At 38.7% G+C, this 25,464-nt stretch overlaps 1 protein-coding gene across 1 annotated transcript in view; it reads right to left on the bottom strand.

Moving 5' to 3' along the window:
• POLR2G (RNA polymerase II subunit G) overlaps positions 1–25,237 on the bottom strand; it is a 110,415-nt gene extending 85,178 nt beyond the window's left edge. The window contains exons 1-2 of the mRNA XM_044682016.1: positions 25,223–25,237; positions 24,982–25,108 (exon numbers count right to left, since the gene is read on the bottom strand). Coding sequence (XP_044537951.1) covers positions 24,982–25,108; positions 25,223–25,237 — 142 coding nt within the window. The remainder of the gene's footprint in view (positions 1–24,981; positions 25,109–25,222) is intronic.
• Between the last annotated feature and the right edge of the window lie 227 nt (positions 25,238–25,464).

The raw sequence follows: 25,464 nt of genomic DNA, 5'->3' as shown, positions 1-25,464 counted from the left end.
CTGCTTCCAACCTTTACCACACTCCAGGATCCCAAGGGAATCAGGGTGCAACTCCACAAGCTCTGAGGTCTCCCAGGGAATCAGTTACTGCTTGTAACTCCCACCATGGAGTACTTCTCAGAGAGCAAGAGCCACTTCCTGCTTCCCCATCCCATTTGCAATTCTCCAGCCCTTCCTGCTAAGTCTCCTACATAACAACTAAATAATAATCTTCCTCACAACAGACATAAATAACTTTGTACAAAGAAGTTATGTACATGATAAATTAGAAATCATCCATAAAGAAGGCACTAAGATTAAAAAAAAAACTCTTATCTTCTGTCTTAGTATCAACTCTGTAAGGGTTAAAAATTAAAGGTTGGACTAAATATATGAAAGAAATGTGGTTACCAAAATTATTACTCAAGTCAGAATGACTTTATAGCAATTTATTTATAAAATAGAGGGAAAGAGTAAAGTAGAGAAATGAGAAAGAGGGCAGAGTAAGACATCTAGCTTAATGAGCTAGATTATTTGCTCAGGTCCCTGGTTTTACTCCAGCTGGGCTCCAAAAGCTCTGCCAGAGTGCCTAGGGGTAAATTAAGCAAGGGCTCCAGCCATGTGGCCTCTTCCACAAAGATTGGGGAGGGGGCCTCTATGGACACTAGTCCCTTCAGGAACCTAGAAAGGAGTCAGCCTTTTTCACTCACCCACGTGGTAGTCCTAAAGGAAGATCGAAGTGCAGTTCGAGGTCCCAAGCCAGAGTTCCTTCAAGGCCAAGTTGAAGGAGAAAGTTCTGGTCACAGGAAGTTACAACCATTTTTTTTTATTAATTTTTTTTTAACCCTTGTACTTCGGTGTATTGTCTCATAGGTGGAAGAGTGGTAAGGGTGGGCAATGGGGGTCAAGTGACTTGCCCAGGGTCACACAGCTGGGAAGTGTCTGAGGCCGGGTTTGAACCTAGGACCTCCTGTCTCTAGGCCTGACTCTCAATCCACTGAGCTACCCAGCTGCCCCCAATTTTTTTTTTAATTTTAAACCCTTTACTTCTGTGTATTGACTTATAGGTGGAAGATTGGTAAGGGTAGGCAATGGGGGTCAAGTGACTTGCCCAGGGTCACACAGCTGGGAAGTGTCTGAGGCCAGATTTGAACCTAGGACCTCCTGTCTCTAGGCCTGGCTCTCAATCCACTGAGCCACCCAGCTGCCCAACTGCCCCCAATTTTTAAAGACAGTTCTTTGCATCACTTCCCGTGCCTTCCTTCCACTTTATGTGGACCAATTGCAGCTTTACCTTTGCTTAGGATTGCCTAGGGGGTAGTTAGTCATTTCTGATTTGTCACCGACTATAGCACATGTGAGTCATAGACCTCCCCACCACACTTAAGGATTAAGTTGGGTTGTATACATTTCTGGTGATTAAATCTAAAAACTGACTAGGGGTGAGTTAATTCCATCTTCACAACTCAAAGCCCTGAACTATCAGGACAATACTATGGAGAGGGATAGCTTGGGGGGAAAACATACATGAGTTCTTTTTTAAAACTTTTACTTCCATATTAGAATCAATACTGTGTATTAGTTCTAAAGCAGAAGAATGGTAAGGGCTAGGCAATGGGGGTTAAGTGAATTGCCCAGGATCACCCAGCTGGGAAATGTCTGAGGTCAGATTTGAACCTAGGACCTCCCATCTCTAGGTCTGGCTCTCAATCCACTGAGCTACCCAGCTGCTCCCTGTTGTTTGTGTTTTAAAGCAAGCTCTTTTTTTCCCTTGTCTTTATTTTTTAAAGTTTGTTTATTTAATTAATTATTTTTGAATGTTTTTCCACAGTTACATGATTCATATTCTTTCCCTCCTCTTCTCTCACCTCCCTCCCATAGCAAACAAGCAATTCCACTGGTTTTAACATGTGTCATTGATCAAGACCTATTTCTATATTATTGATAGTTGCATTGGTATTGTCGTTTCAAGTCTATATCCCCAATCATATCCTCATCGAACCATGTGATCAAGCAGTTGGTTTTCTTCTGTGTTTCTACTCCCACAGTTCCTTCTCTGGATGTGGATAACATTATTTCTCATAAGTCCCTCAGAATTGTCCTGGGTCGTTGCATTGCTGCTAGTAGAGAAGTCAGTTACATTGATCGTGCTACAATGTATCCATCTCTGTGTACAATGTTCTCCTGGTTCTGCTCCTTTCACTCTGCATCAATTCCTGGAGGTTGTTGCAGTTCACATGGAATTCCTCCAGTTCGTTATTCCTTTCAGCACAATAGTATTTCATCACCAACAGATACCGCAATTTGTTCAGCCATTCCCCAACCAAAGGGCATCCCCTCATTTTTCAATTTTTTGCCACCACAAAGAGCGTATTTTTCCTTATTATCTCTTTGGGGTAAAAACTCAGCAGTGGTATGGCTTAAAGCAAGCCCTTTCTAACAAGCAAGCTGGCTACCTATTTTCAAGATTAGGAAAGACACTAGTCAATGATCAATTTTAATTTACTAAGATAAAAACCATTTATGATATGCCTGGGATCATTTAACCATTTTGTCCACTTTGAACAGATCTTTTTACCTGTCTCTGTCTTTCCCAAAACAGAGGGTAAAACCCAATAAATAATTCCTTTTCATTTGTTAATCCATCCTAGAGTTTAAGAAACTCCAAATTTACACATAAATTCTTTTTAAGCCTTTCACTCACTCTCTTGTCCTCCAAACATCCCTGATATCCCAGAATGCAGGGAAAGACAGACAGAATTAATACATAAATCACATAATGTACAGACTTACAAAGTCAGTTAAATGAACTTTGCCTTGGGTTTCAGGCAGTCCTGGGGTCCCTTCTCCCACACACACACATTTTTAATCTCCTTATCTCTGACACCCCCCCCCCACCTCCCAGATTTGCATGAGTGGGAGACACTTGGGTTTTTCTTGCAATAAAGGCTATTTGGTGGTACAACAGAAAAGGTATTTACCTCTCATCTTTATTCCTATACTTTGACAGGTCATTCCAATTTGCTCCCGCAGCCCCTAGTGGGCTTTCCTTAGGTACCTCAGGTAATTTCTTCAATTCAGGCTTTCTGTGTCTTTTAGAACCCTCTTGACCCATTTTGTATCTTTTTGCTGTATCAAAATCAAGGTATCTAGATCCCTGCAAATTCCTGCCTGCAGGCATCAGCTGCTCAATCCTGAGACCTTCCAGCTTCAGATGTCTTGCAAGCCAAGGTTGCCCTGACACACTCACTCCCAACACTCACCAGGTCTTTCACTGTGTCTCCTCTGAGATGTCTTGCCACCCAGTCCCTGATTGGCTCACTGTTGGACTCACCAGGCCTTTCACTGAGTCTCCACTGAACTGTCCTGCAAAACCAGAAAAACTACTTGCTCACCCCTAGGCTTCCCAGCCTAAGATATCTTGCAATCTTGCCAGGGCTTTTCAATCTTGCAAAATCTCAACGGGGCGCCTACTGGGTCCTCTTTAAGCCAGGGGTTTGGGGACAGGGTTAGACAGCATCTGGGTCTGGGTTTGGGTCTTGGCAACCTAAAATGAGGTTTGGTCCCTGCCATTCACTCAAGTTCCTTTGCTTCGTCCTTTCTGGCAAGCATCCTCAGGGGTAGACTGGGATTCACATACTCGGGACTCCACCCTCGCTTGGGGCTATGCTGCATCTCATCCACACACTAGAAGTTTGCCAAGCCCCAATCCAAAGACCGCCCTTCCCCTGCGAGCCACCCAGCTCCCCTCTGTACCTGGTCTGTGCACCGACTGATGTGGCTCAGTCTTGAATTTCTTTGGTCCCAACCTCCCATGCTTTGTGCTCACACCTTCTTCTCCCTTCGGGTCTGAAGCCTGGCAGAGGCTCCCTCGATTATCCCTCCCCTGAGGGCCACCAGAATGACGGGAGGGACATCCGTCTAATCAGGGGAGGGAGTCGAGGGTCTCTCACCTCTTCTAGAATCCCGGAGGAGCCCCCAGCTGTGTGGAACAGGGGTAGTGACCACCCCTCCCAGAGGTCCACTTTTCACAATAAAAGTTCAGAGTCCGAAGCTATGAGCAGAAAAGGTAGTTTATTTGTCTTTCATGACGGAGGGCATCGCCCCTAACCATAAGGCAAAAGTATCCTCTTCTGGCTGAACCTAGCCGTTTGTTGGCTTTAACCACAAGCCCCCCTACCCTCCTTCCTCTACCTCCTTTCCCCATCTGCCCCCCAGAAACTGGGGAGCCCAAACTTATGGGCTAAAGTTTTATCCCCTCAGAAAACAGGACAAGCACAGTTTTAACACCTATAGCAGGGGTCGGCAATGAATGGCTCTCCAGCCATACCTGGCTCTTTCGAGGGCCAGATATGGCTCTTTCTGCAGGAGCCATAAAATCCATTTTTTTTTTCAGGCGCTGTTACAGGAGCAGCACTGGGAGCACTGCAGGGCTCTCATGAAATGACGTTTTAAAAAAGGTGGCGTTTCTGGCTCTCCCGGCCAAAAAGGTTGCGGACCCCTGGGCTATAGGTTGGCATAGAAGCTTTGGACCCAGTTAGCATAACCACATTTTGACACATGGAGCCTCCTGGGACACCCTCAGGGGCACAGCTCGACAGAAGCAGGGGGTCGGGTTAGAACAATAAACTTATCAGCATGTTTGGAAGCTGCCATCCTACTTGACCAGGGACTTTCAGAAAACCAGTTTTGAGAGTAACATATAGCATAGATCCTCATCTTGTGCTTCTTTGTGCTCTGCTGTGGCTCTTTTGTGATCCCTTCTTCTGAAATTAGACACAATTATTTAAAACTTTTGGATATGCACTAGTATTAGGGTTAACAGATATTGTAAACTCATGCTTTGAAATAAAAAACATTAATACTGATTCATGTACTCAAATACAAAAAATAAGAAGAGAAAAAATATCCTATTCAAAATATAAAGAAAAACAATAAAATCAGAATTTCATTTTTCACATTTCATTTGACAATGGGTCAGCCAAAAAGAAACATATCACAAGGATTTTTCACTCAAAAGCAAGCTCTATTTCCTCTCTAACTTGGCCATGATCCACGGTGCAAGTGCACTTATTTTTTTAACAGAACATGTAGTAAAATAAGTGAATTATTTCACTTATTTTGCTGATAAATTAAGAAAGCTTCTGTCTTTGTCAGGCCGAAAGCCTAATGGTAATCCACAGACCTAAAGATGTTATAAACGCTATCTGATTAAATTCTTTATAAAAACAGGTTTATTTTACAAAGTTAAAACAGGGAAATGGAAGGAGGGCCAAAGGGATGTCCCTAATACTAAATTTCTTAATCTCCTTCTCCAAAAGCTAATAGATTCTCACAAATCTTTCCTTCTATTTCTTGCTGATAACTTCAAACTACTCTATCTTTTCCCAAAATTCCCTAATCTAGCTTTCCTGACTATGGCCTCTCCAAAATATTATTGGTAAAGGAATAAAGTTCAGGTAAATTTGATTAGGAGGTGACAGGATGGTAAGGTCACCCAGGACCTCCAGCTGAGAGGCTGAAGATTTCTTTGAGGTCAGACAGGTATCTGTTTTCATGCTGGTTTCTTCTTAGGAAAATAATGACATTTCTCATACAGAAATTCAGGAATATAGATGATAAATCAAAATAAACATCTGTTGGAAATTATCTATCAGGAGAATGGATATCTGAGGTAAGGAACTTCAACTGCAAGGTCCACAGGCTTTCACACCAGAAAATCCATTATCGACCTCACAGGAAGTTCACTCTCCCAGTTCCAAAGGAAACAGGAACCAGAGAGCCCTCAACAGCCCCTAGTCCTTCTTTATATCTTTTCCTGACATTCTGTAGAACTCTTCTCTTTGTGTTCCAACCATAAGCCAGCCAGATAACACCCCTATATTTACAAAACTTTTCTTTCCTACTTCTCTATATTTCTACAATAGCAAATAACAAAAACATACTAACTGAAGATAATATTGTATAATGGAACATCTTTTATTAGTTTAATATATAAATTTAAAAGCAAACAAATTTAAATACAAATAAGCAGCAAATACAAAAATATGTGACAGAATACAGTAACTCAGTATCAGTAGAAGGTACCCATTTCACACTTCCCCTCCCAAGTACCATCATTCATCTAGATTCCTTAGGTCACATCTTTGGCCACACCTCTGGCTATACTTCTGGCCAACATTCTGGTCATTCTAACCATTTCTCAGTGATAACAGATTCCTTGGCATGGTGCATTATGATCTGAGTTATAATTTACCCTATTATTAAATGCATAATACAATAATGTCAACCTAGCTTGGATTATAAATTTGATAAATACTTTCAAACTTTTTAATAATCGGTATATATTCTTCATAAAACAAACAAGTGTTTTCTTTGAATCTCTCAATTTCTGGTGGAGAAAAAAGTGTATGATATCTAATATTTACTAAATTCCCTTTTTATCATAAGTGGGAACATCCCTTAGAGGGAAAAGACCTGTATTTACCTTGTCTGTGATTTCTGGAGTCTAGTTTGTTGTTTGGGTTGGAGCTGAATGGGTAGAGGAAGGGTAGAGAGAGAGTTTGTGTAGGGAAGGGCTGTCTGGGAAGTAATAAGGTAGGACAAAGGGAGATTCTAACATACCACCCCAACTAAGCTAAGGCTGAGGTTATTTTGGGGCTTAAAACTGGCTCCAAAGAGGAGGATTATCCCCTTTAAAAAACAAAAGATTTTTTTCTGACCAAGGCTGAAATTGGTGGCAGCTATAGCTATTTCTAGTGGAGGAGGGAGTTGGGTGGTGGCTGGTGTCCTGAGTTGATCTGCCCTACTGTATATTTTAGACTCCTCTTGCCAGAAGCCAGCTCTGGCAGTCCAGGTATCTTGGGGGTAGAATGGTTCAGTGGTTTGAGATGAATGAGAACAACCAGAGATTTGTTAAGGCTTACAGAAAACTGTTCTGTCCATCATCTTCTGGCTTCTTGATTTATACCTTTCTCTTAAGATTACATACATGTTGGCATGATTTTCACTCTCAGCATACCTCTTTTCTTAGAGATAATGGATTAAGTCATACATTAACTTCTACTGAATTACAAAATCATTTGATTGACATTTCTTAATTATTCCATTTTTTTGATTATACAAAGGATGCAAAAGCTTGGCAAAAAATGTTCATTATGGAGTAACTGGGCTGGAAATTGTACTTTATGTTCATCCATTAGGTGCAATTCATACATTACAGCTTTAGTACAATAGTTAGTTACATTTTGACCAATCAAGTCAGGGATGATTATTCTTTGCTCTTACATAATTAATCAGGCAGTGATTCATTACACTAGCAGATTTCAAAAGATACAATAACACTAACCTGATCCAAGTATTATTTCAATACAGTCTTTCATTTTCAATATTTTTCAAAGGTTAGTTGAAGTTTCAGCTAGCCTGCAGGGTTATCAAAACAATCCTGTAGGGAGAGGTGTGCTTGCTTTCACAGGGAAAGCAAGTTCCCATATTTCATCCATTATCCTTTACTTGTGTTAAGATTCCAGGATCAGAGATCAGGGAGGGGGGGAAACTTGGATACCATTCTGGACTGTTTTTGCAGGCACCTGTGTATGGGAGTGAGAGATCTAAGTTAGGGTTTTTAAATCTTTAACATTAACTCACTATTTCCTGGACTGTTATGAGGTGGTTTTAGGGGAATTTCTGTATTAATACATGTAAAGGTGGGAGCCTTTACTGTTCTTCTGTATTTCTCTGAGGTTGAATCGTGATACTGATCACAATAATTTCAATAATAAGGAGTGTTATTAAGAGAAGAGTCACACAGGGGTATCTGAGTGAGGAGTTTCCATCCTCCCTGGAATCTGCAGGGCAGTTCCAGGATTCCCCCTGTGACTTTGTCATTCAGGAAGGGTTTGACAGCACCTGGCATCCTTTAGTAAGCTTAAGGAGGAGAAGTGAGGCTCATCTCCATAGTGGTCGCCATCATGTAAGAAAGAAAACTAGGCCTAGGATTCTTATCTTTTTAAATTATATTAGAATTTGCTTGGATAGGTAGAGGTAGAGAGTTAGAGAAAAGCCTCTTAGCCATGTGGGTGCTCCCAACATGGCTTCCTCAACCAACTTCTGTTTCACCAGTTCCTCAAGAAAAAGCACAGACTTCCTTGTCTTCAACCTCTTTTCCTCCCTCTCCCTTCTGGGTCCCCTTAAATCATGTCTGGTTCACATTCTGTCACATAACCTGTATGAGATGACATTATTAGGATCATAGGGATGCAGGTATGAATGAACGATCCTGGGAAAGGGTTCTCTTCACACAGTTGGACATCTTGTTTTAAAGAAATGATAGCTTCTTGTTTCCTCCTTTTAACCTTTTTGAATTGGTTTTGTTTGTACAATTTTGAATTTAAGATAGCAAAAATAATCTATGATGAATCTCATGTTGTCAATTTCTTATTTGGTCATGAATTATTCCCTTATCAATAAATTGATCTAAACAGTAAACCATTCTTTGCTCCCTTAATTTGCTTATGGCATCACACTTTAGGTCTAAATCATATGCTTTTTTGGACCTAATATGAGTAGAGCTTATGACATTTTAGAGTGAATTGTCTTATTTAGAGCAAGGTGAGAGCTTAGTGTGAAAGTGAGTTTTCTCTGATGCTGAGAAAGAGTGGAACTCCATATGAGTGTCTATCCACATTGCTGGTATTCATAAGGTTTCTCCCCAGTGTGGATTCTCTGATGTTTTCTAAGACTGGAGCTACAAGTAAATGTCTTTCCACATTGCTTGCATTCATAAGGTTTCTCCCCAGTGTGGACTCTCTGATGTTGAGCAAGAGTGGATCTCTGACTAAATATCTTTCCACATAGCTTGCATTTGTAAGGTTTCTCCCCAGTGTGGATTCTCTGATGTTGAGCAAGAGTGGGCCTCTGACTGAATGTCTTTCCACATTGCTTGCATTCATAAGGTTTCTCCCCAGTGTGGATTCTCTGATGTTGAGCAAGACGGGAGTTTCCACTGAATGTCTTTCCACAATGTTTGCATTCATAAGGTTTCTCCCCAGTGTGGATTCTCTCATGTACAATAAGATTAGAGTTTTGACTGAATGTCTTTCCACATTGCTTGCATTCATAAGGTTTGTCCCCAGTGTGGATTCTCTGATGTTCAGCAAGACTGTAGTTCTGACTAAATGTCTTTCCACATTGCTTGCATTCATAAGGTTTCTCCCCAGTGTGGATTCTCTGATGTTTTCTAAGGCTGGAGCTCTGACTGAATGTTTTTTGACATTGCTTGCATTCATAAGGCTTCTCCCCAGTATGGATTCTCTGATGTTGAGCAAGAGTGGGCCTCTGACTGAATGTCTTTCCACATTGCTTACATTCATAAGGTTTTTCCCCAGTGTGGATTCTCTGATGTTGAGCAAGACTGAACCTACAGCTGAATGTCTTTTGACATTGCTTGCATTCATAAGGTTTCTCCCCAGTGTGGATTCTCTGATGTTGAGCAAGACTGTAGTTCTGTCTAAATGTCTTTCCACATTGTTTACATTCATAAGGTTTCTCCCCAGTGTGGATTCTCTGATGTTTTCTAAGACTGGAGCTACAACTGAATGTCTTTCCACATTGCTTGCATTCATAAGGTTCTTCCCAAGTGTGGATTCTCTGATGTTCAGAGGGCATGGAGCTCTGACTGAATGTCTTTCCACATAGTTTCCATTCATAAATTTTCTCCCCTTTGTTGATTCTCTGATGTACAATAAGATTAGAGCTTTGACTGAATGTCTTTCCATATTGCTTACATTCATAAGGTTCATCCCCAGTGTTCATTCTCTGATGTTGAGTAAGACAGGAGTCCAGCCCCAAACTCTTTCCACATTGTTTGCATTTATAAGGTTTCTTCCTAGTGTGGATTCTCTGATGTTTTGCAAAACTGGAGCTCCAACTGAATTTCTTTCCACATTGCTTGCATTCATAAGATATCTCTTGATGGTGAATTCTCTCATATTTCATAAATTTGGATCTTGAACTGAATGTCTTTCCACATTGCTTCAATTCATAAGTTCTCTCACCAGATTGAACTCTCTGATGTCCAGCAAGACAAGCCCTGTGCACAAAATTCTTTCCACACTGATTATATTCACTAGATTTTTGCTCACTGCATATTCTTTGATGTTCAGTAAGGGATGAATTTTGAGATTCAGCAAAGAATTCTCTCCATTTGATGTTATCGGTACCTTCACTCCTGAATTTTTGTTGGTTTTCTTCCACCGAAAAGCTCGCCTCTGTTGGAGTCACCTTCATTTCAGGTCTGAACTCTCCTAAAAGACATACATGCATAGTCACATATTCACATATGTACATAAAATATATGTACATTCTTCACACATAAAATATATGTACATACAAAAGACATACATGCACAGTCACATATTCATATATGTACATAACATACATGTACATTCTTCCACTATCAGAACATAAATAGCTTTAAATTCTATTTCCTTAGGTAAGAAGAAAAGTCTTCCAACTTAAATGGGAACAATTTATTTTAAATTAATTTTTTTATTAAAAGATATTTATTAATAAATAAATTAATTTTAAAAATGCCATTACCTCAAATATAAAGCACATTTTAATTAACAAAGAGTTTCATATATGATCACATTGGCTCTTCATAACAAACCTGTGATTTTGACAAGGCTAGCATTATTAAATTCGTAACTCAGACCATGACCTCAAAATGGTGGCTGAGTGACTTGACCCAAATCCTGGCAGCTGAGACCAAACCTTGTGACTGGGTATGCTGTGTCATTAGTACTAGACAATTCACTTTCAATCTTTCCATTTTTCTTTCAGTTTCATTTCCTATCTTTATACGTCTGACACCACTGGGTACATGAATACAATATATTCTAATTATTTTATTATATAGCTTATCTGTAAGTATTATGCAATTTTTTGTGATTGTTTTCAAACTTTTCTTTGTTATATTATCTGAGATCAAATAAAGAACATCACTCTTTTCTGCATTTACCCAAGTAATCAATGGTTTTGTTCTGTTCCCTACTTCTTATGAGTAGCCATTATTTTCTTTAAATGCCTCTTTTCACTAAAATAAAATCCTTCTACTAAATAAAATTTAAGCAAGGAAATGGTATTTCCCATTTTTAAGAATGTCTTATACAGTAACTTGAGACCATCCTTCTTTTGTAAGGAAGTGGACTGCATAGCTCATTATTAGTCCTTTCATACCCTTCCCATTTATTGGTTCATAAGCCCTTTGCAAATGTGAGATACTATTCAACCAGATGAGCTAAAAATTAATTAGTGGCACCTTACGCAGTAAATAAGGACCCAAATTTTGTTATAACAATATTTTCCCTCTTTGACAAGTGTTTCAAACAATGTTTTTTCCTACGGTGATTCCAAGTGATCATAATCAGGTATATGATGCTTTTGGGCTGCATTTAATGATGACATAAAACTCTGATATCTTCTAAGTGTAACATTCTTTTAGTTTTTCCACTTAACATCACCTTCTTTCCCAAATTCCAGGAAAGGTGGCCATTCATGCTCACAGACATCCACAGATTCTCCTTGGCTGTCACTACACGTGAGTAAGAGCCCATTCCTGGGTCACCCTACAATTGCATCTCATCATGTGTATAATCATGAGATGGAGATGTGATTTGGGTTTACATTCTTGCAGTGGAGACAGCAGAGTCTTAGAAAATTCTGGTCACTTGACATGCAGAGTAGAGGGCATTATGAAACCATCACTGACCACAACCTTTTCATAAAAATAGCCATTCACTGGCCACTCACTGCAATGTGAGGTTTGTTTTCTGATCTGAACTTACCTCCACTTATGTTATCATCCTTCTATCTGGGAACTTCTTAAAGGAATTGTCTGGTAATTCATGTTAGTCATTAAGTAGGTTCATGGAGTGTAGATCCAATTTGCCAATGGTTGAAAAAATGAAATTCCATCCTCACAGAGGTGGGTTTATATAAACATTGTTAAAAACCCCCAACAAAGTAATATATGCTATTGATCTCTAGGGATATTTATCATTTTGGAAAAACAAATATTTCATTGTATAGGTAGAAATGCATTTTGTTGACTGGTTAGAGAGCTAAAACCAAAACAAGAATTTTCATCCCTTAGGAAGAAAGCTTTTACAATTATCTTTCTATTTTCCATCTCATATAGATGCCAACATTTTCGCATTATTCTTAAAAATCACAATACAGGTGGGGTATTCTATCTAATTCTACCTCAGAAACTTGCTAGGACTTCACAGGAGCTCTGTCTCCTTCTCAACTATAACATGGGAACAATAAAATCAAGTGACTCCCAAGGTTCCTATGAGGATCAAATGAGAAAATATTTACAAAGTGTGTGACACACAGTATGTGCCATATATAAATGGTGGCCTTTATTTCATCAATGTAATTTGGATTACTTCCTCCTTTGATTGCTTTTCTTCTTAAATTACCTCTTCATTTCTCTATTTCCTTATTTCCCTATTGAATGTGTGGGAGGCCAATAAGAGAAGCAGAGTCTCAAATAGATTTTTTAAAAATCTCTACACCATCAAAAGCTACTCTGCTAGTCAGAGCCAGACAGGTTGGGCTATCTAAGATAAAAATCTGAGACTCCTCTTTTGACCCCTTTTGTGATCCACACTTTTTCTTGTTGAAAAATATTGTGGCCTTACTGGAAAGCTTTAAGCTCTTAGCAACCAACAGTCAAGAGGTTAACATTCTCTCTGTTGGTCAGAAATACAACTGCTTGGTTTCAGACAACCAAGGCCAAATCTAGACAAAAACTCCTCCAGTGTGGGCTATTTCGCCCCTGAGAAAAATATTCCCAGTCTTAGCTTGCTGATAATCACGTAGTTGAAAGTCCAGCCTGGTTCTTATCTTCACCTTGAAGTTTCTGAGGTTTCTGGGTGTTGGCTAAACTAATTGCAATGTCTGCGAAGCTGCAAAACTCTCTCTGTACTTTTGGGGTGAAAGGGAACCTTAATTTCATATATAATTATCTTGTGACTTAATGGCACTTTGGAGAAGCAGCTATGAGTTAACAGTCAAGATCATCTCCAGTGTCCTGGTGTCCTGTTTCTTTATCAACTAAGCTGTCCTTATCAGATTATCAGGAGATGATAGATTTCAACATGAATGAAAGCATTTCCATCCCCCAAAATACTTTTCTCCGTGGATCATCTTTTTAAACCACCACAATGTTCAGATGTTAGACTGTGAGCTCCAGGACAGACCAGGCTGTTTTAGTCCTTCCTTTGTATCCTCAGGGCTTAGCACAGTTGATAGAACATATTTGATATTTAATTCATGTGTACTGACTGGGCCCAGGGCTTATGTCAGGCCCAAGCTCTACCAGGATCCTTTCTTGCTTTTATTTCTTAGGAGTCAACAGAAACTCTGTTGGAACTTGTGCAGACCCAATGCTAAAGATGCCAGAGATTTCTTTCTAGGATCTGATCTTCCCAAACTGAGGTAGTGTGGACAACAGCTTTTCCAAGAGGATGACAAAGATTGAGCCCCTGAGGCCAGGAAAGGGCCTGTAGCAGGTGATTTCTGCAAAGCTTAGCTTTGGATGGCTCTCAGGGAGGGCAGCAGTTCTCACTCCTCCTCCTGTGCTGCAAGTCAGTGGAGAGAAGGAAAATCAGGAAACCAGCTGCCTGGCTCCACTCTACATTTAGTCTCCCTAATCTCAGCTAGGTCCTCACAATCTTGTGATGTCTCTCTAATGGATTACCTTTGCCATCCTCAATAATAGTCTTCTAAATATGTCCCTGGTCTCCAACTCTCCATTATAGATTCCTCCCACCTCCTGCCCACAGCTTCTAAGCTGAGAACTTGGCCTCATATTTCACTGAACAATAGCTCGATCTTTCTGCAGAACTCTCTTATCCTCCACATCTCACCTAACTCAGCTGCCTCCTTTTCTGTGGGAAGCCAATAAGAGAATAGATAAAAATCTGAGACTTTTCTTTTGACCCCTTTTGTGATCCTTGTGATTTCTTGTTGAAAAGTACTGTGGCCTTATTGAAAAGCTTTAAGCTCCTAGCAAACCAGAATTTAAGAGGTTCACATTCTTCCTCTTTGGTAAGAAATGCAGCCAAGGCTGAAACCTTAGCTTAGCAGGGGCATTTGCCCCTGAGAAAAGTATTCTCAGACTTAGCTTGTTGATAATCACGCAGCTGAAGGTCCAGCCTTGTTCTTATCTTCTCCTTGAAGTTTATGAGGTTTCCGTATGTTGTCTAAACTCATTGCAATGTCTACAAAGCTGTAAAATTCTCTCTGTGCTTTTGAGTAAAAGGGAGTTTGAATTTTCATATATAATAAACTCGTGATTCAATGGCACTTTGGAGAAGTAGCTATGAGTTAACAGTCAAGATCATCTCCCTATAGAGATCCTGCTCTATAACCAGAGACTAATCTGAGTGGCCTAGGGTGGTCGTTGGATGCAAAGAATGAAACAGATTGGAAGCACAGCTTGTTAGCTCATAGTACTCCAAGATATACTGGAGTCACCACTTTATTATAAAGGAAATTAAAGATCCCCTTCCCCCAAAAGCCCAAGAAAGTTTCCCACAGTTACAGAGAGCAGGATTTTTACTATAATCAAAACAAAAGCCTTAGAAGCCTCCAGGAGTAGATAAAAAACCTATGCTAAACTATCAACTATATGTGTTATCTTTAAGTGGAGCCTGGGACATCTCATTAGGCCAGAAAGCCCCTGAAATTCTCAGTCTTGATGATATTAAACAATTTTTTGAGCCTCATTATTTTACTTTAATTCTGGGCAAAATGCCCTGCCAAGTGTTTGACCTTGGCCGTACCAGCCATCTGTGTTCTCGGTCAAAGGGGAACAGAGTTAGCCCCGCTCCTGCTGGAGTGCTGAGAGCCCAAAGCTTTTTCAATAAGACTATAATGCATTTTGAAGGAAGGTGAGAATTATGAAAGGAATCAAACGAGGAATCTCAGATTTTTATCTTAGATATCCCACTCTGGTTTCTCGACCCGAAAGGGAGAAAAACCAATACATGGCTCTGCTGGTCTCTATTGATCTTTTGAGGGGGTCCAGATAAAAATATCTACTTGAGATTCTGATTTCTCTTAATAGCTCCTGACATATCCCCCTTCTCTTCAAAATAACATGATTTATTAGACAGGAAAACTTTGAATAATGAAAGAAGTTAAAATTGGTTATAATCATTAGTTATAGTTGGATCTGATATGAATTACAGATCAAATTGTTTGTTTATGGCTCTCTACATTTCCTGTGTCTTGTTATTTCCTTATCAACTAAGCCATCCTTATCAGAGATGATAAATAGATCTCAACATTTGGTGCCTGATCACAGGGACCTTGGAACACTGGATGAAGGTAAAGATTTGCCCTCCCCCTCAGACAACTCCCAAATTATGACAGTTTAGTTTCTGCCCAAAGAAGAGCAAGAAATCCAGAGTTTTCAGAACTCTCCCCTTAAGGGAAGATACTAGAAATAAAGAATAGATTAACAGGATGGGACACAGTGAATCAAAGGAAAGAAATCTTTTAATTGATATAACTAAGCACACCCTCAGGAAATGGGGAGTAAAAATAAGTAAAAAACAGCTCACTAAGTTTCTTGATCTTATTCAAAATTGTAGCCCGTGGATTCCCTTAGATTTTTGGCAAAAAGTTGGCAATGATTTGAAAAATTATTATATTGAGTCTGGATCAGAACAAGTGCCAGTAAAAATTTAATTGGCTGCTGAAAAAACAACATTGTTATCTGGGTCAAAATGCAGAGAATGAAATCTTTAAGGTTTCAGTGTTAGAATCAGAGAAGGAGGAAGTGGCTCATAGTAAATCAAAATGGGGCTTTAAAATTCGAATGAAAAAGTCACTAGCAGGGGACTTCTCCCACCTAAAAACCTCTCTTCAACAGAGGAAAGAGAGATAAAAGCAGAGGAGCCTCTGTCACTTGAAGCTCCAGCTCTGCTGCCACAGCCCCAGAATATAGGGTTTAAAGGAGCATTACAAAATGCTCAGAAGGAAGGAGAAATGTCATTCTGTTTCCCAGTTATTTTTAGAGCAGATGAATTGGATGATGATGAAGAAGTAGCTCCCACATGGGAGCCTCTTCCCTACAAAGTGTTAAAAGAAATTAAGACAGCTTGTGCTTCATATGGTCCTGCTTCTACATACACTTTAAATTTGGTGGAGACTTTAGGGGGCTTTGGTTGACCCCCTTTGATTGGAGTCACCCAGCAAGATATTCCCTTTCTGGAGGGGACTACCTCTTTTGGAAATCAGAATTTGATGAATTGGCAAAACAGAAGGCAGCCATTAATAAAAAGCAGGATATCAGAATTACCAAAGAAATGTTACTTGGAAAAGATGAATGGGAATTAAATGCTGATCAGATTAATTTACCCAGAGAAGCTCTAATTCAATGTACAAAGTGTGCCTTAGAGGTATGTAAAAGAATCCCTGTAACTAAGAAACTGTCCACAGGTTTGGCCGAGATTAGACAAGGTTCAGAGGAAAGATACTCAGATTTTATAAAAAGATTAAATCAGGAAGTAAAAAATGTATAACTGATGAATATGCAATCCAGATAATAGTAAAAAAGTTTCCCTAGGACATTGCCAATGAGGTGTGCCAGAGCATGCTTCAAAATGTTAAAAAAATCCGGGACTATTACTGATTATGTGAAAGCTTGTGAGAACTTTACTCCAACCTATATGCAGGGTATAGCCATCGCGGTAGCTCTGAAAGGAAAAACATGTTCTGAAATGATTGAGGGCTCGAAGGCTGTACAAAGCTCTTGTTCCAATGCCCCTAACTCTTTATGTCCCAGATGTGAGAAAGGTTACCACTGGAAGAAAAATTGCAATTCCAAATTCCATCAAAATGATTACAGATTACCTGATAAGAGATTTCAGGGAAGATGGAAAGGAGGCCAACCACTGGCCCCACCAATGACTAAATTTAATCCAAGAATTCTTCCTAGCTTAGCCAGTTCCTTGTTAGATTTAACCAATTTTCTGAATAATAAGCTTTCTTTTTTCTCCAGATTTATTTAGCAATGAAACATGTGATTTATTGATCTTTTAATAGGATGTCTTATATTTGTTAGAGTATGTGTGAAATGCCCAGGAAATGTCTTTCATCAGTCTGTGTGTCTATATGTGGTGTTTATGTGTCTATGATCTGTTTGTAATTTAAGTTTTATGGTTTTGTTTGTCTGTGATCACAATGGAATTTTGGAGAAAATAAATCTCTCTCTTTCTCATTCATTCTGGAGGAATGGGAAAGACAAACAGAGGAGTTTGAGAAATTCAGAAAAATAACATCTCTAATGGATTTCTGAGTGTTTTAAACACTTAGAGAATTTAATTGATTAAAAGCAATCAAATTCTCTGCTCTCATTAAGGCGAGAATCAACAAGATAATTTGTTTACATTTCTTCTTCCATTTCTTACTGGCCATAAGAAAGGGAACAAAGAAATCATAAGACAATAAAAAGGGGACAGATTTGATCCCACCACCAAATTCTATCAACAGGTTAAATACTGAGATGTATGTTTAATCAAAATTACCAAGGATTCTAAATGCAATCTAAGAAAAAACTTATTCAGACAGAAAAACAGTGAGTCTGAATTGTGTACTGAAGTACAGAAGTGCAATTTAAAACTTTCTTAGCTGATCAGAACCATCAGTTTTGAATAAGTACTGATGTTATAGTATAAATTTATTGACTACCAGTTAGAAAATGGAATTTCAATTAATTTCAAATGTGCACAAAATTTACATTGGAAAAATTATCTTTTAAGACTTGCAGTGTGTAAAATATGGATTTAAATAATCAGATCTGCCAAAAATGTTTATCAAACTAAATTTGAGGATTGCAAATTATAAGTGCGAAGCATATAAGGATACTAGTTCATCATTTAAAAGAACTATTTAATCAGGTATGTAGAATTGTCTTAAGGTATAAAGAGACAAGACTGTAGGTTTTATTCTGCTTTAAGCAGAGGTTTGAAATAAACATATATGTGAAGGAAACATTGTTAAGAGATTATAATCAGGGACAATTTGGATATAGTGAAGTTTAAATTAATATTCATTTGGAAGTGACAAATCATCAAAGTTTTAAAATAATCATGCAAATTTTATAAATGCAGTAACTAAAGAGTTAAAGAGCACAACTGGAGGACAAGTGGCTCCAGCTTTGGACGCGTTTCAAAAATAATTTAACCCCTTCTACACATAGGAAGGAGAGACTAACTATAATTATTTTCAGAAACAGGGAAGAATAGTAATTATTGTAGCAACTTAAATCTAAGCTTTAAGGTACTAGATCCTAGTCAAATTATGCCTCCTATGTTCACTATTTCACTAATATTTAAAAGTTAATTGAATGTAATGCATTCAAATCCAGAATATAAAATTATAACAAAATGCATAACCCTCACAATAATTTGGTTTCATAGTTAATATATACTTGATTGTGATGGTATTAACACTATTATAATGTCTTTTACTTTGTAGTGATGTTGATACAATTATAATTAATTAACAAGATAGTTAATACTATCACAGTGTAATTGAAGAATGCATTTAACTAGAAATATTGATCATCTCAGTAATCCTAAGGGACCTGAAATAAGATTATTATTTGCAAATGTAAGAATATTCCAAAGTACCCGGTTGCAAATTTTGAAGTTTTAAATCAATATCCTTTGAAGAGTAATTTTATATCAAGATCAAAACATGTAAAACAATGATTTAAATAGTCATAGAGGATCAATAAAACAAACTGCTGGGGCAGCTGGGTAGCTCAGTGGATTGAGAGTCAGGCCTAGAGATGGGAGGTCCTGGGTTCAAATCTGACATCAGACACTTCCCAGCTGTGTGACCCTGGGCAAGTCACTTGACCCCCATTGCCCACCCTTACCACTCTTACACCAAGGAGCCAATACACAGAAGTTAAGGGTTTAAAAAAAAACTGCTATAGAGAAAAGGAATTTTCCTTACTTCTAAAAACTTAGAACTTCTAACAAATTTATTAACCCCTTCCTTACAGTAAATTTAGAACCTAAAGGGGTAATTAGCAGCCTCATTGAATATTGATGTGATGTGGACAATAATGTTGCAAGCAAAGCTGATACAAATATTGGGCTTTAAGACAGTTTTTATTGAATGTTATCAAAACATGTACCTTACTTTGTGAAACTGAAAACATATGTTTAAGTGTAAACTATAAAGCTATTTATTAAAAATTGATCATGCCTATTTGCAATAATATGTGATTTGTATTGTGAACTAAAAGTTTAAAGTAAATTGACTATCACAATAAGTTAAGTGAATAACCAACCCCTGCCTTAACCCTCTCTAATCAAGATAACAGTAATGAAAACTTAATTCCAAGCAAAATTGTTAACTCTTTTTCAGTATTATTGGAAAGAATTGCTATATAATTTATACATTGAGAAATTGTTGAAAAGAAAATCTGTTTATCATATTTTGTAACATTAGAGTTTTTCATTGTGTATGTAAATCTTGGAAACCTTTCAAATGTTATTAGTAATAATTATTGTTTAAGGTAAAAGTCATTAGATTTGCAACTAATATTACTCAGTTATGGATTGTTGATTTGGATTCACCATTCAAAAGAAAGGTATCATTGATAAATAATCCCTGACTCTCACCTGAAGTCAAACAATGTTATACTCCCTTCCCTCCTTTAGCTATAATCAAAGCAAAGTGACATAATAATTGAAACCCCAGAAACTTGAATGTATATAGCAAGCAAATATGTTCCACTGTTTATTTAAGAAACTGTACCCACCACAAGTGTTGTTTCAATGAAAGTTAGTTTGGACCTCTTGTAAATTAATTTATTTGTATAATTTCTGAACATGAATTGGAATAACTAATTACAGATACAAAGAAAGAAACAATACCCCAGAATTATAATATGGGGATGGAGGTTTTGTTTTATTCATACAGGAAATGGATCTGATTTTTGGGTAAAGACCTTTCACTAAATCTAAGCTATATATGTAATTTTGATTTTTAAAACATTCTTTTACTTAAAAAACATTGTATTTTCCCCTGAATTTTTAATTTTCTTATTGCTTTTCCCTTTAACTTTTTATAGAATAATTGACTTTTTTCACTTTTTCTCATTTTTTGTATTTAAAGTACATATTATCAATATTAATCCTTTTTGATTTTACAATAATATGTTTAATATTAGTGCATATCCACAAAGCCTTAGTCTATGGAAACCTGCCATGAATTGGTAAATATTATGGAACTATAATTAATGATTCTGTCTGATTCCAGGAGAAGGGAACAAAAGAGCCACAAGGTTAAAGAGAGCACGCAGTCCAATGGGATTGGTGAGAAACTGCTCAGTGCCTAGCACCACAAGGTCAAAAAAGACCGTACCAATCCAAGAAGGATTGACAGAAGTTTCTCATGCCAATACTGAAGGACTTTACCTTAGTGTGGGGTTCGGGGTTGCAGGTTTTCTGACATATGTTAGAGGCTGGACTTCCCTGAGCTTCATCCTCATTAAGTAACAAAGGTTGACCATCATCCTGGCTCACTCTATCCCTGAGAAGTGTAGACAAATCAGACCAGGGAAAGAAACTTCCCTTTTTCACAAAAAATTTGGTCCTTTTCTTTCTCTTATAAGTGTGGTAACTTTCTATAGTCCTGGCTTCTGAATGGGTAATTGCACCATTGCTTAAATCACTTTATTTGGACCCTGATTCAAGGACCTGCTATAAGTTTATTTTTCCCTACATTTTTGCACATAAGACTTTGATATTTTACATTTCATTCACGTTATTTTTTCTCTCTTTTCTCTCTTTATTTGGATTTTTAAAATTTTTTACATTTCTTTTGCCAATTGATTTACACAACCCCAAAACTCAGCCATGTATTCTTAACTGATCTTGATGTTAGCCTTAACCCTCTTCAGGAGAGAATGTATGTCTTATAATCTATAATGTAAAATTTAAAATTCTTTTGAGAGTAATTTCAGGATAAGAAATTTGCCTTCTCTCCAGAATCCAGACAATGAACCTGTTTGGAGAAGACACCATGAAGATGCCTGCAGAAATCTACACTGCACCAAGAAGATCTAAAATGAACTTTGGGGTGCAGTTGATTGAACTTGATTGATTGAATTGATTGATTGAAAATTGTTTTGAATGTATACTCTTATGCCAAAGGGGACTGTCCCCAATTGGCTTTTTGTCAATGAGCCTAGCAATCATTTGATCATTGGTTTTGTCCTCTTTTCTTTTTATCCCCAAATTTGTGTAACTTAAAAGTTTCCCTTGGTTCTCATAACAGAAAGTCACACAGCCCAACAGGTGAATGCCCTCTTCAATTTAAACAAAAAGGGTAAATATGTGGGAAGCCAATAAGAGAATAGGTAAAAATCTGAGACTCCTCTTTTGACCCCTTTTGTGATCCTTGTGATTTCTTGTTGAAAAGTATTGTGGTCTTATTGAAAAGCTTTAAGCTCCTAGCAAACCAAACAGTTAAGAGGTTAACATTTTTCCCCTTTGGTCAGAAATGAAGCCAAGGCTAAAACCTTAGTTTAGCAGAGACATTTGCCCCTGAGAAAAGTATTCTCAGACTTAGCTTTCTGATAATCACATAGCTGAAGGTTCAGCCTGGTTCTTATCTTCATCTTGAAATTTATGAGGTTTCCGTATGTTGTCTAAACTCATTGCAATGCCTACAAAACTGTAAAACTCTCTCTGTGCTTTTGGGTAAAATGGAGTTTGAATTTTCATATATAATAAACTTGTGACTCAATGGCACTTTGGAAAAGAAGCTTTGAGTTAACAGTCAAGATCATCTCCCATGTCCCGTTATTTCCTTAACAACGAAGCTATCCTTATCAGAGATTATAAATAGATCTTGACACTTTTCCTTTTTGACCTCAGGATCAGAGAAAAAGATCATTCTTCTCCTAGCTATAGAAAATCTCTTTACATGTGCAAAAATTCCCATTCTACTCCCTTATCTCAATGCAGTCTTTTCTGCCCTCCAGTCTTCATATTTTTCTTTACTTTTTAGTCTTTCCTACACTGATGAACTAATGACTCTCTTCTTATTGGCACCACTAAACCATATCTCTAGAATTCTCCAGATACTCTCACTTGACCTATTCATCTCCTTGAGAAAGTAGCCAATATTTGTCCTCAGATTCAGGACTAAATTGCTGGAGATGGCCATTTGCAGTGAGTTGTGCCAGTGCCTTTCCCTTGTTTTCTCTGCTATACTTTCCCCCCTGGTGTCCTCAGTCTGGCTCTCCTGAAGCCCCAGGCCACCTACCCCATTAGACCTCTCTAGTGCTCCTTCCAATAAGAGCCTTCCCTCTCTTGATTCACTGCAGTGGATTTAGTATGTAGATACTAAATCTACAGAATTGTTGGCTTGCTGTCTCAGTAGCTGGTGAGTGCCATGAGAGCAGGGGATGTCCACTACAACCCTTTATGTCTCTGATAACTTAGCAGAGAACTTGGCACAGAGCAAGCCCTCCTACACATTTCTGGATAACCCAGAGCTCAGAGTGGATAAGCTCAGCTATTCCTGCACTTTCGGGAGAGTTTCATGCCCCTAAATCCCAAATGATGACTTCTCGTAGGGTCATAGACTGATGCCCTGACAGGAGCTGAAAAGACATGGAGCCCAAGTCATTTCTCTTAAAGATAGGGAAACAGGCTGAGGGGTTCAGTGACTTGCCCAGAAAGCCACTGCTGTACACATCTGAAAAAGAATTCCATGTCAGGTGTTTTTGCCCTCAAATCTAGCCCATGCTTCACTGCAGCACAAAAAAAGTTTAGTAACCACAGCTCTCACACACCACTTTTCACCTCACTCACCTGGATGCCAGTCTCTCAGGCCTTCTTGCTCTAGTATACATGGGGCTTCCCTTTGTTCAGAATAAAAGATCACATCTTCTCTGGGAACTGCAAGCCCTGGGAATGAGGAATCAGACAAGGAGGAGGATGGAGAGAAACTTGTCATTTAATTCTCTTTAGGGAGAGTCATGTGAATTGAGGGCCTCTATTTAGAGGGGGGATTCATGGGGTTCCAACATGAGTCTGCTCTCACCCCAGAGTGTTTGTAATGCTAAGAACCCAGGATAGGATGTGCCTGTTATTCTGCTGTGGGACCTGTAATAAGCAGCAGCCAAATCCTCTGCCCCACTCCCCATGGCCAATCCTGTCACGTTCCCTTCTGGCAGAAACTCCTAACCCCAGGCTGGAGAAAAGGGTTATTGTTCTGGATCAATCTGAAGTCCCAGACAGAGGGATCTTGAGGGATCAGCTCCTGTCCTATCACCCTACTTGCTCCTCACTCCCTGAACCTCGTATAAACCTTGTGTACTGTCTACTTTGGTTAGTCTGTGCCTCTTCCACTTTGGAACTCAACCACTCCTCATTGTTCCCTATTCTGTTTCTCAACCAGTCAGGCAGTCAGTCCTGACAGTGACAGAGAATGGCAAGTAGTGACTACAGGATGCTTACAAGGACTCCTGAAGAATTGTTTTGAAAGCATTTATTTTGAGGGAGAGGAGGGCGGACAAGATCATGAAACCAAGTTAGAATTAGAAAATGTAGTTCTGCATTGTACACAGAGACTGATATACTGTGGTACAATCGAACATAACGGATTTCTCTATAAGCAGCAATGCAAGAATGCAGAGCAAGGCTGAGGGACTTCTGAGAAAGAAAACCAGCCACATTAAGAGGAAGAACTGTGGGAGGAGAAACACAGAAGAAAAACAACTGCTTGAACACATGGGTTGATGTAGACACTAAACAATAATGCTAGTCCAACTATCAATAATATGGAATTAGGTCTTAATCAATGATGCATGTAAAACCCCATGGAGTTGTACATTGGCTAAGGAGATTTAGGGGATTTGGGGGAGAGGGAAAGAACATACAACATATAACTATGGGAAAATATTCAAAATTAAAATTAAAAAAAAAGAAATTAATAATTTGATAACATATTTTAAAAGTTTTTACACAAGCAAGACCAATGCAGCCAAGTATTAAACTAAGCTGAAAAAAGAGAAAATAAACACAAATTTCTATTTAAAAAAAAGAAAGAAAGAAAATGTGGCTTTGCTGCATTTTCTTTGTAGAAGAATGGGTTCATTCCATAGTTTTCCATTTTTACAAAATTAGGGGCAACTAGAAGTGTGGTGGACAGAGACCTGAGGTTAGAGTCCAGAAGGACTCAGTTTCAATCTGGCCACATGCAATTATTATATGTGTGCCTCAGAACAAGCCACTTAATCTAATCTCTATTTCCTCAACTGTAAAATGGGTATAATTGTGCGGGAAGATTAAAATGAGGAAGAAGTGACATAATTTTTTTAAAAAACCTTGGCAAAGTATTGGGCAAAGAGTAGGTCATTATAAATGCTTAATTTCTTTCTTACCCTTCTCATCAGCTGAGTGTGCTGGAGGTTTAGGACAACAGGAATGAAAATGAAGGATAAATCTGCTCTACTCTGGACACCTAGGAGCTGTAAGCTACAGGTTTAGGTTTGTTAAGGAGAAAAATATCCCAAATAGTAGATCTACCCTAGAAAGGAAGAGGTTGGGAGGAAAACCTGCCTGAGAAGACTTCCAAGATGGGTTTGGGAGGCAAAATTCTGGGGTAGGTAGAGGGGAGACAGAATAATCTATGAGATTACTTCCTGATTCTTCAACATGAATTTGATCTCAGACTTCAGGAGCACCAAAGGGAACCCCCAAAGTCCCATTACACAATGCAAAGTCCTTCTGCAGGAGAACCAGGTAGCAGGAGGGCCCTGGCTCTGGGACTCAGCATAGGAGCCATTGTTCCTGCCTCATGACTGAAAATTGCTCTCAACCCTTCCTGCTGCTGAGGATGATATTCCCTTGGGTGGTAGACTCAGGCAGTAGGGCGAGGGCTCCTTACCTACAAAGATCAGGTTCCAGGTATTCTCCAGCATCACCTCCTTGTACAGTTCCTTCTGGGGAGGGGTCAAGAGACGCCACTCCTCCTGGGTGAAGTCCACAGCTACATCCTTGAATGTCACTGCCTCCTAAACCATCAAAAGTCATAGGACAGAGTACTGAAAGCCATGTCAGGATTATTAATCCAACTCTCACCCGTTACAGGAGGAAACTGAAGCCCACAGAAAGTCAAGCCCCCAAACCTTTGTGAGTGTCATGGTCAGCCCTTGAAACCTTAGTCTTTCAGAACCCTATTGAATTTTGAGAAAACAACTCTCCTTAGAATAATGTTAAGGAGCATCTAACGATGGGAGTGCCTCCCTATGAAATCATGGAGAGAGTCTGTGTTCTATCTGTGAATTGCATGGATCAGGGAGGAGAAAAGAGAGAGCAAAGTTCTTTCCTACCAGAACTTATAAGTGATACAATCTCACCTGAAATCTGT

This window comes from Gracilinanus agilis, chromosome 6, assembly GCF_016433145.1.
Source record: "Gracilinanus agilis isolate LMUSP501 chromosome 6, AgileGrace, whole genome shotgun sequence".
In the NCBI taxonomy this organism is placed as follows: Eukaryota; Metazoa; Chordata; class Mammalia; order Didelphimorphia; family Didelphidae; genus Gracilinanus; species Gracilinanus agilis.
This window is presented reverse-complemented; position numbering and strand designations above follow the sequence as displayed.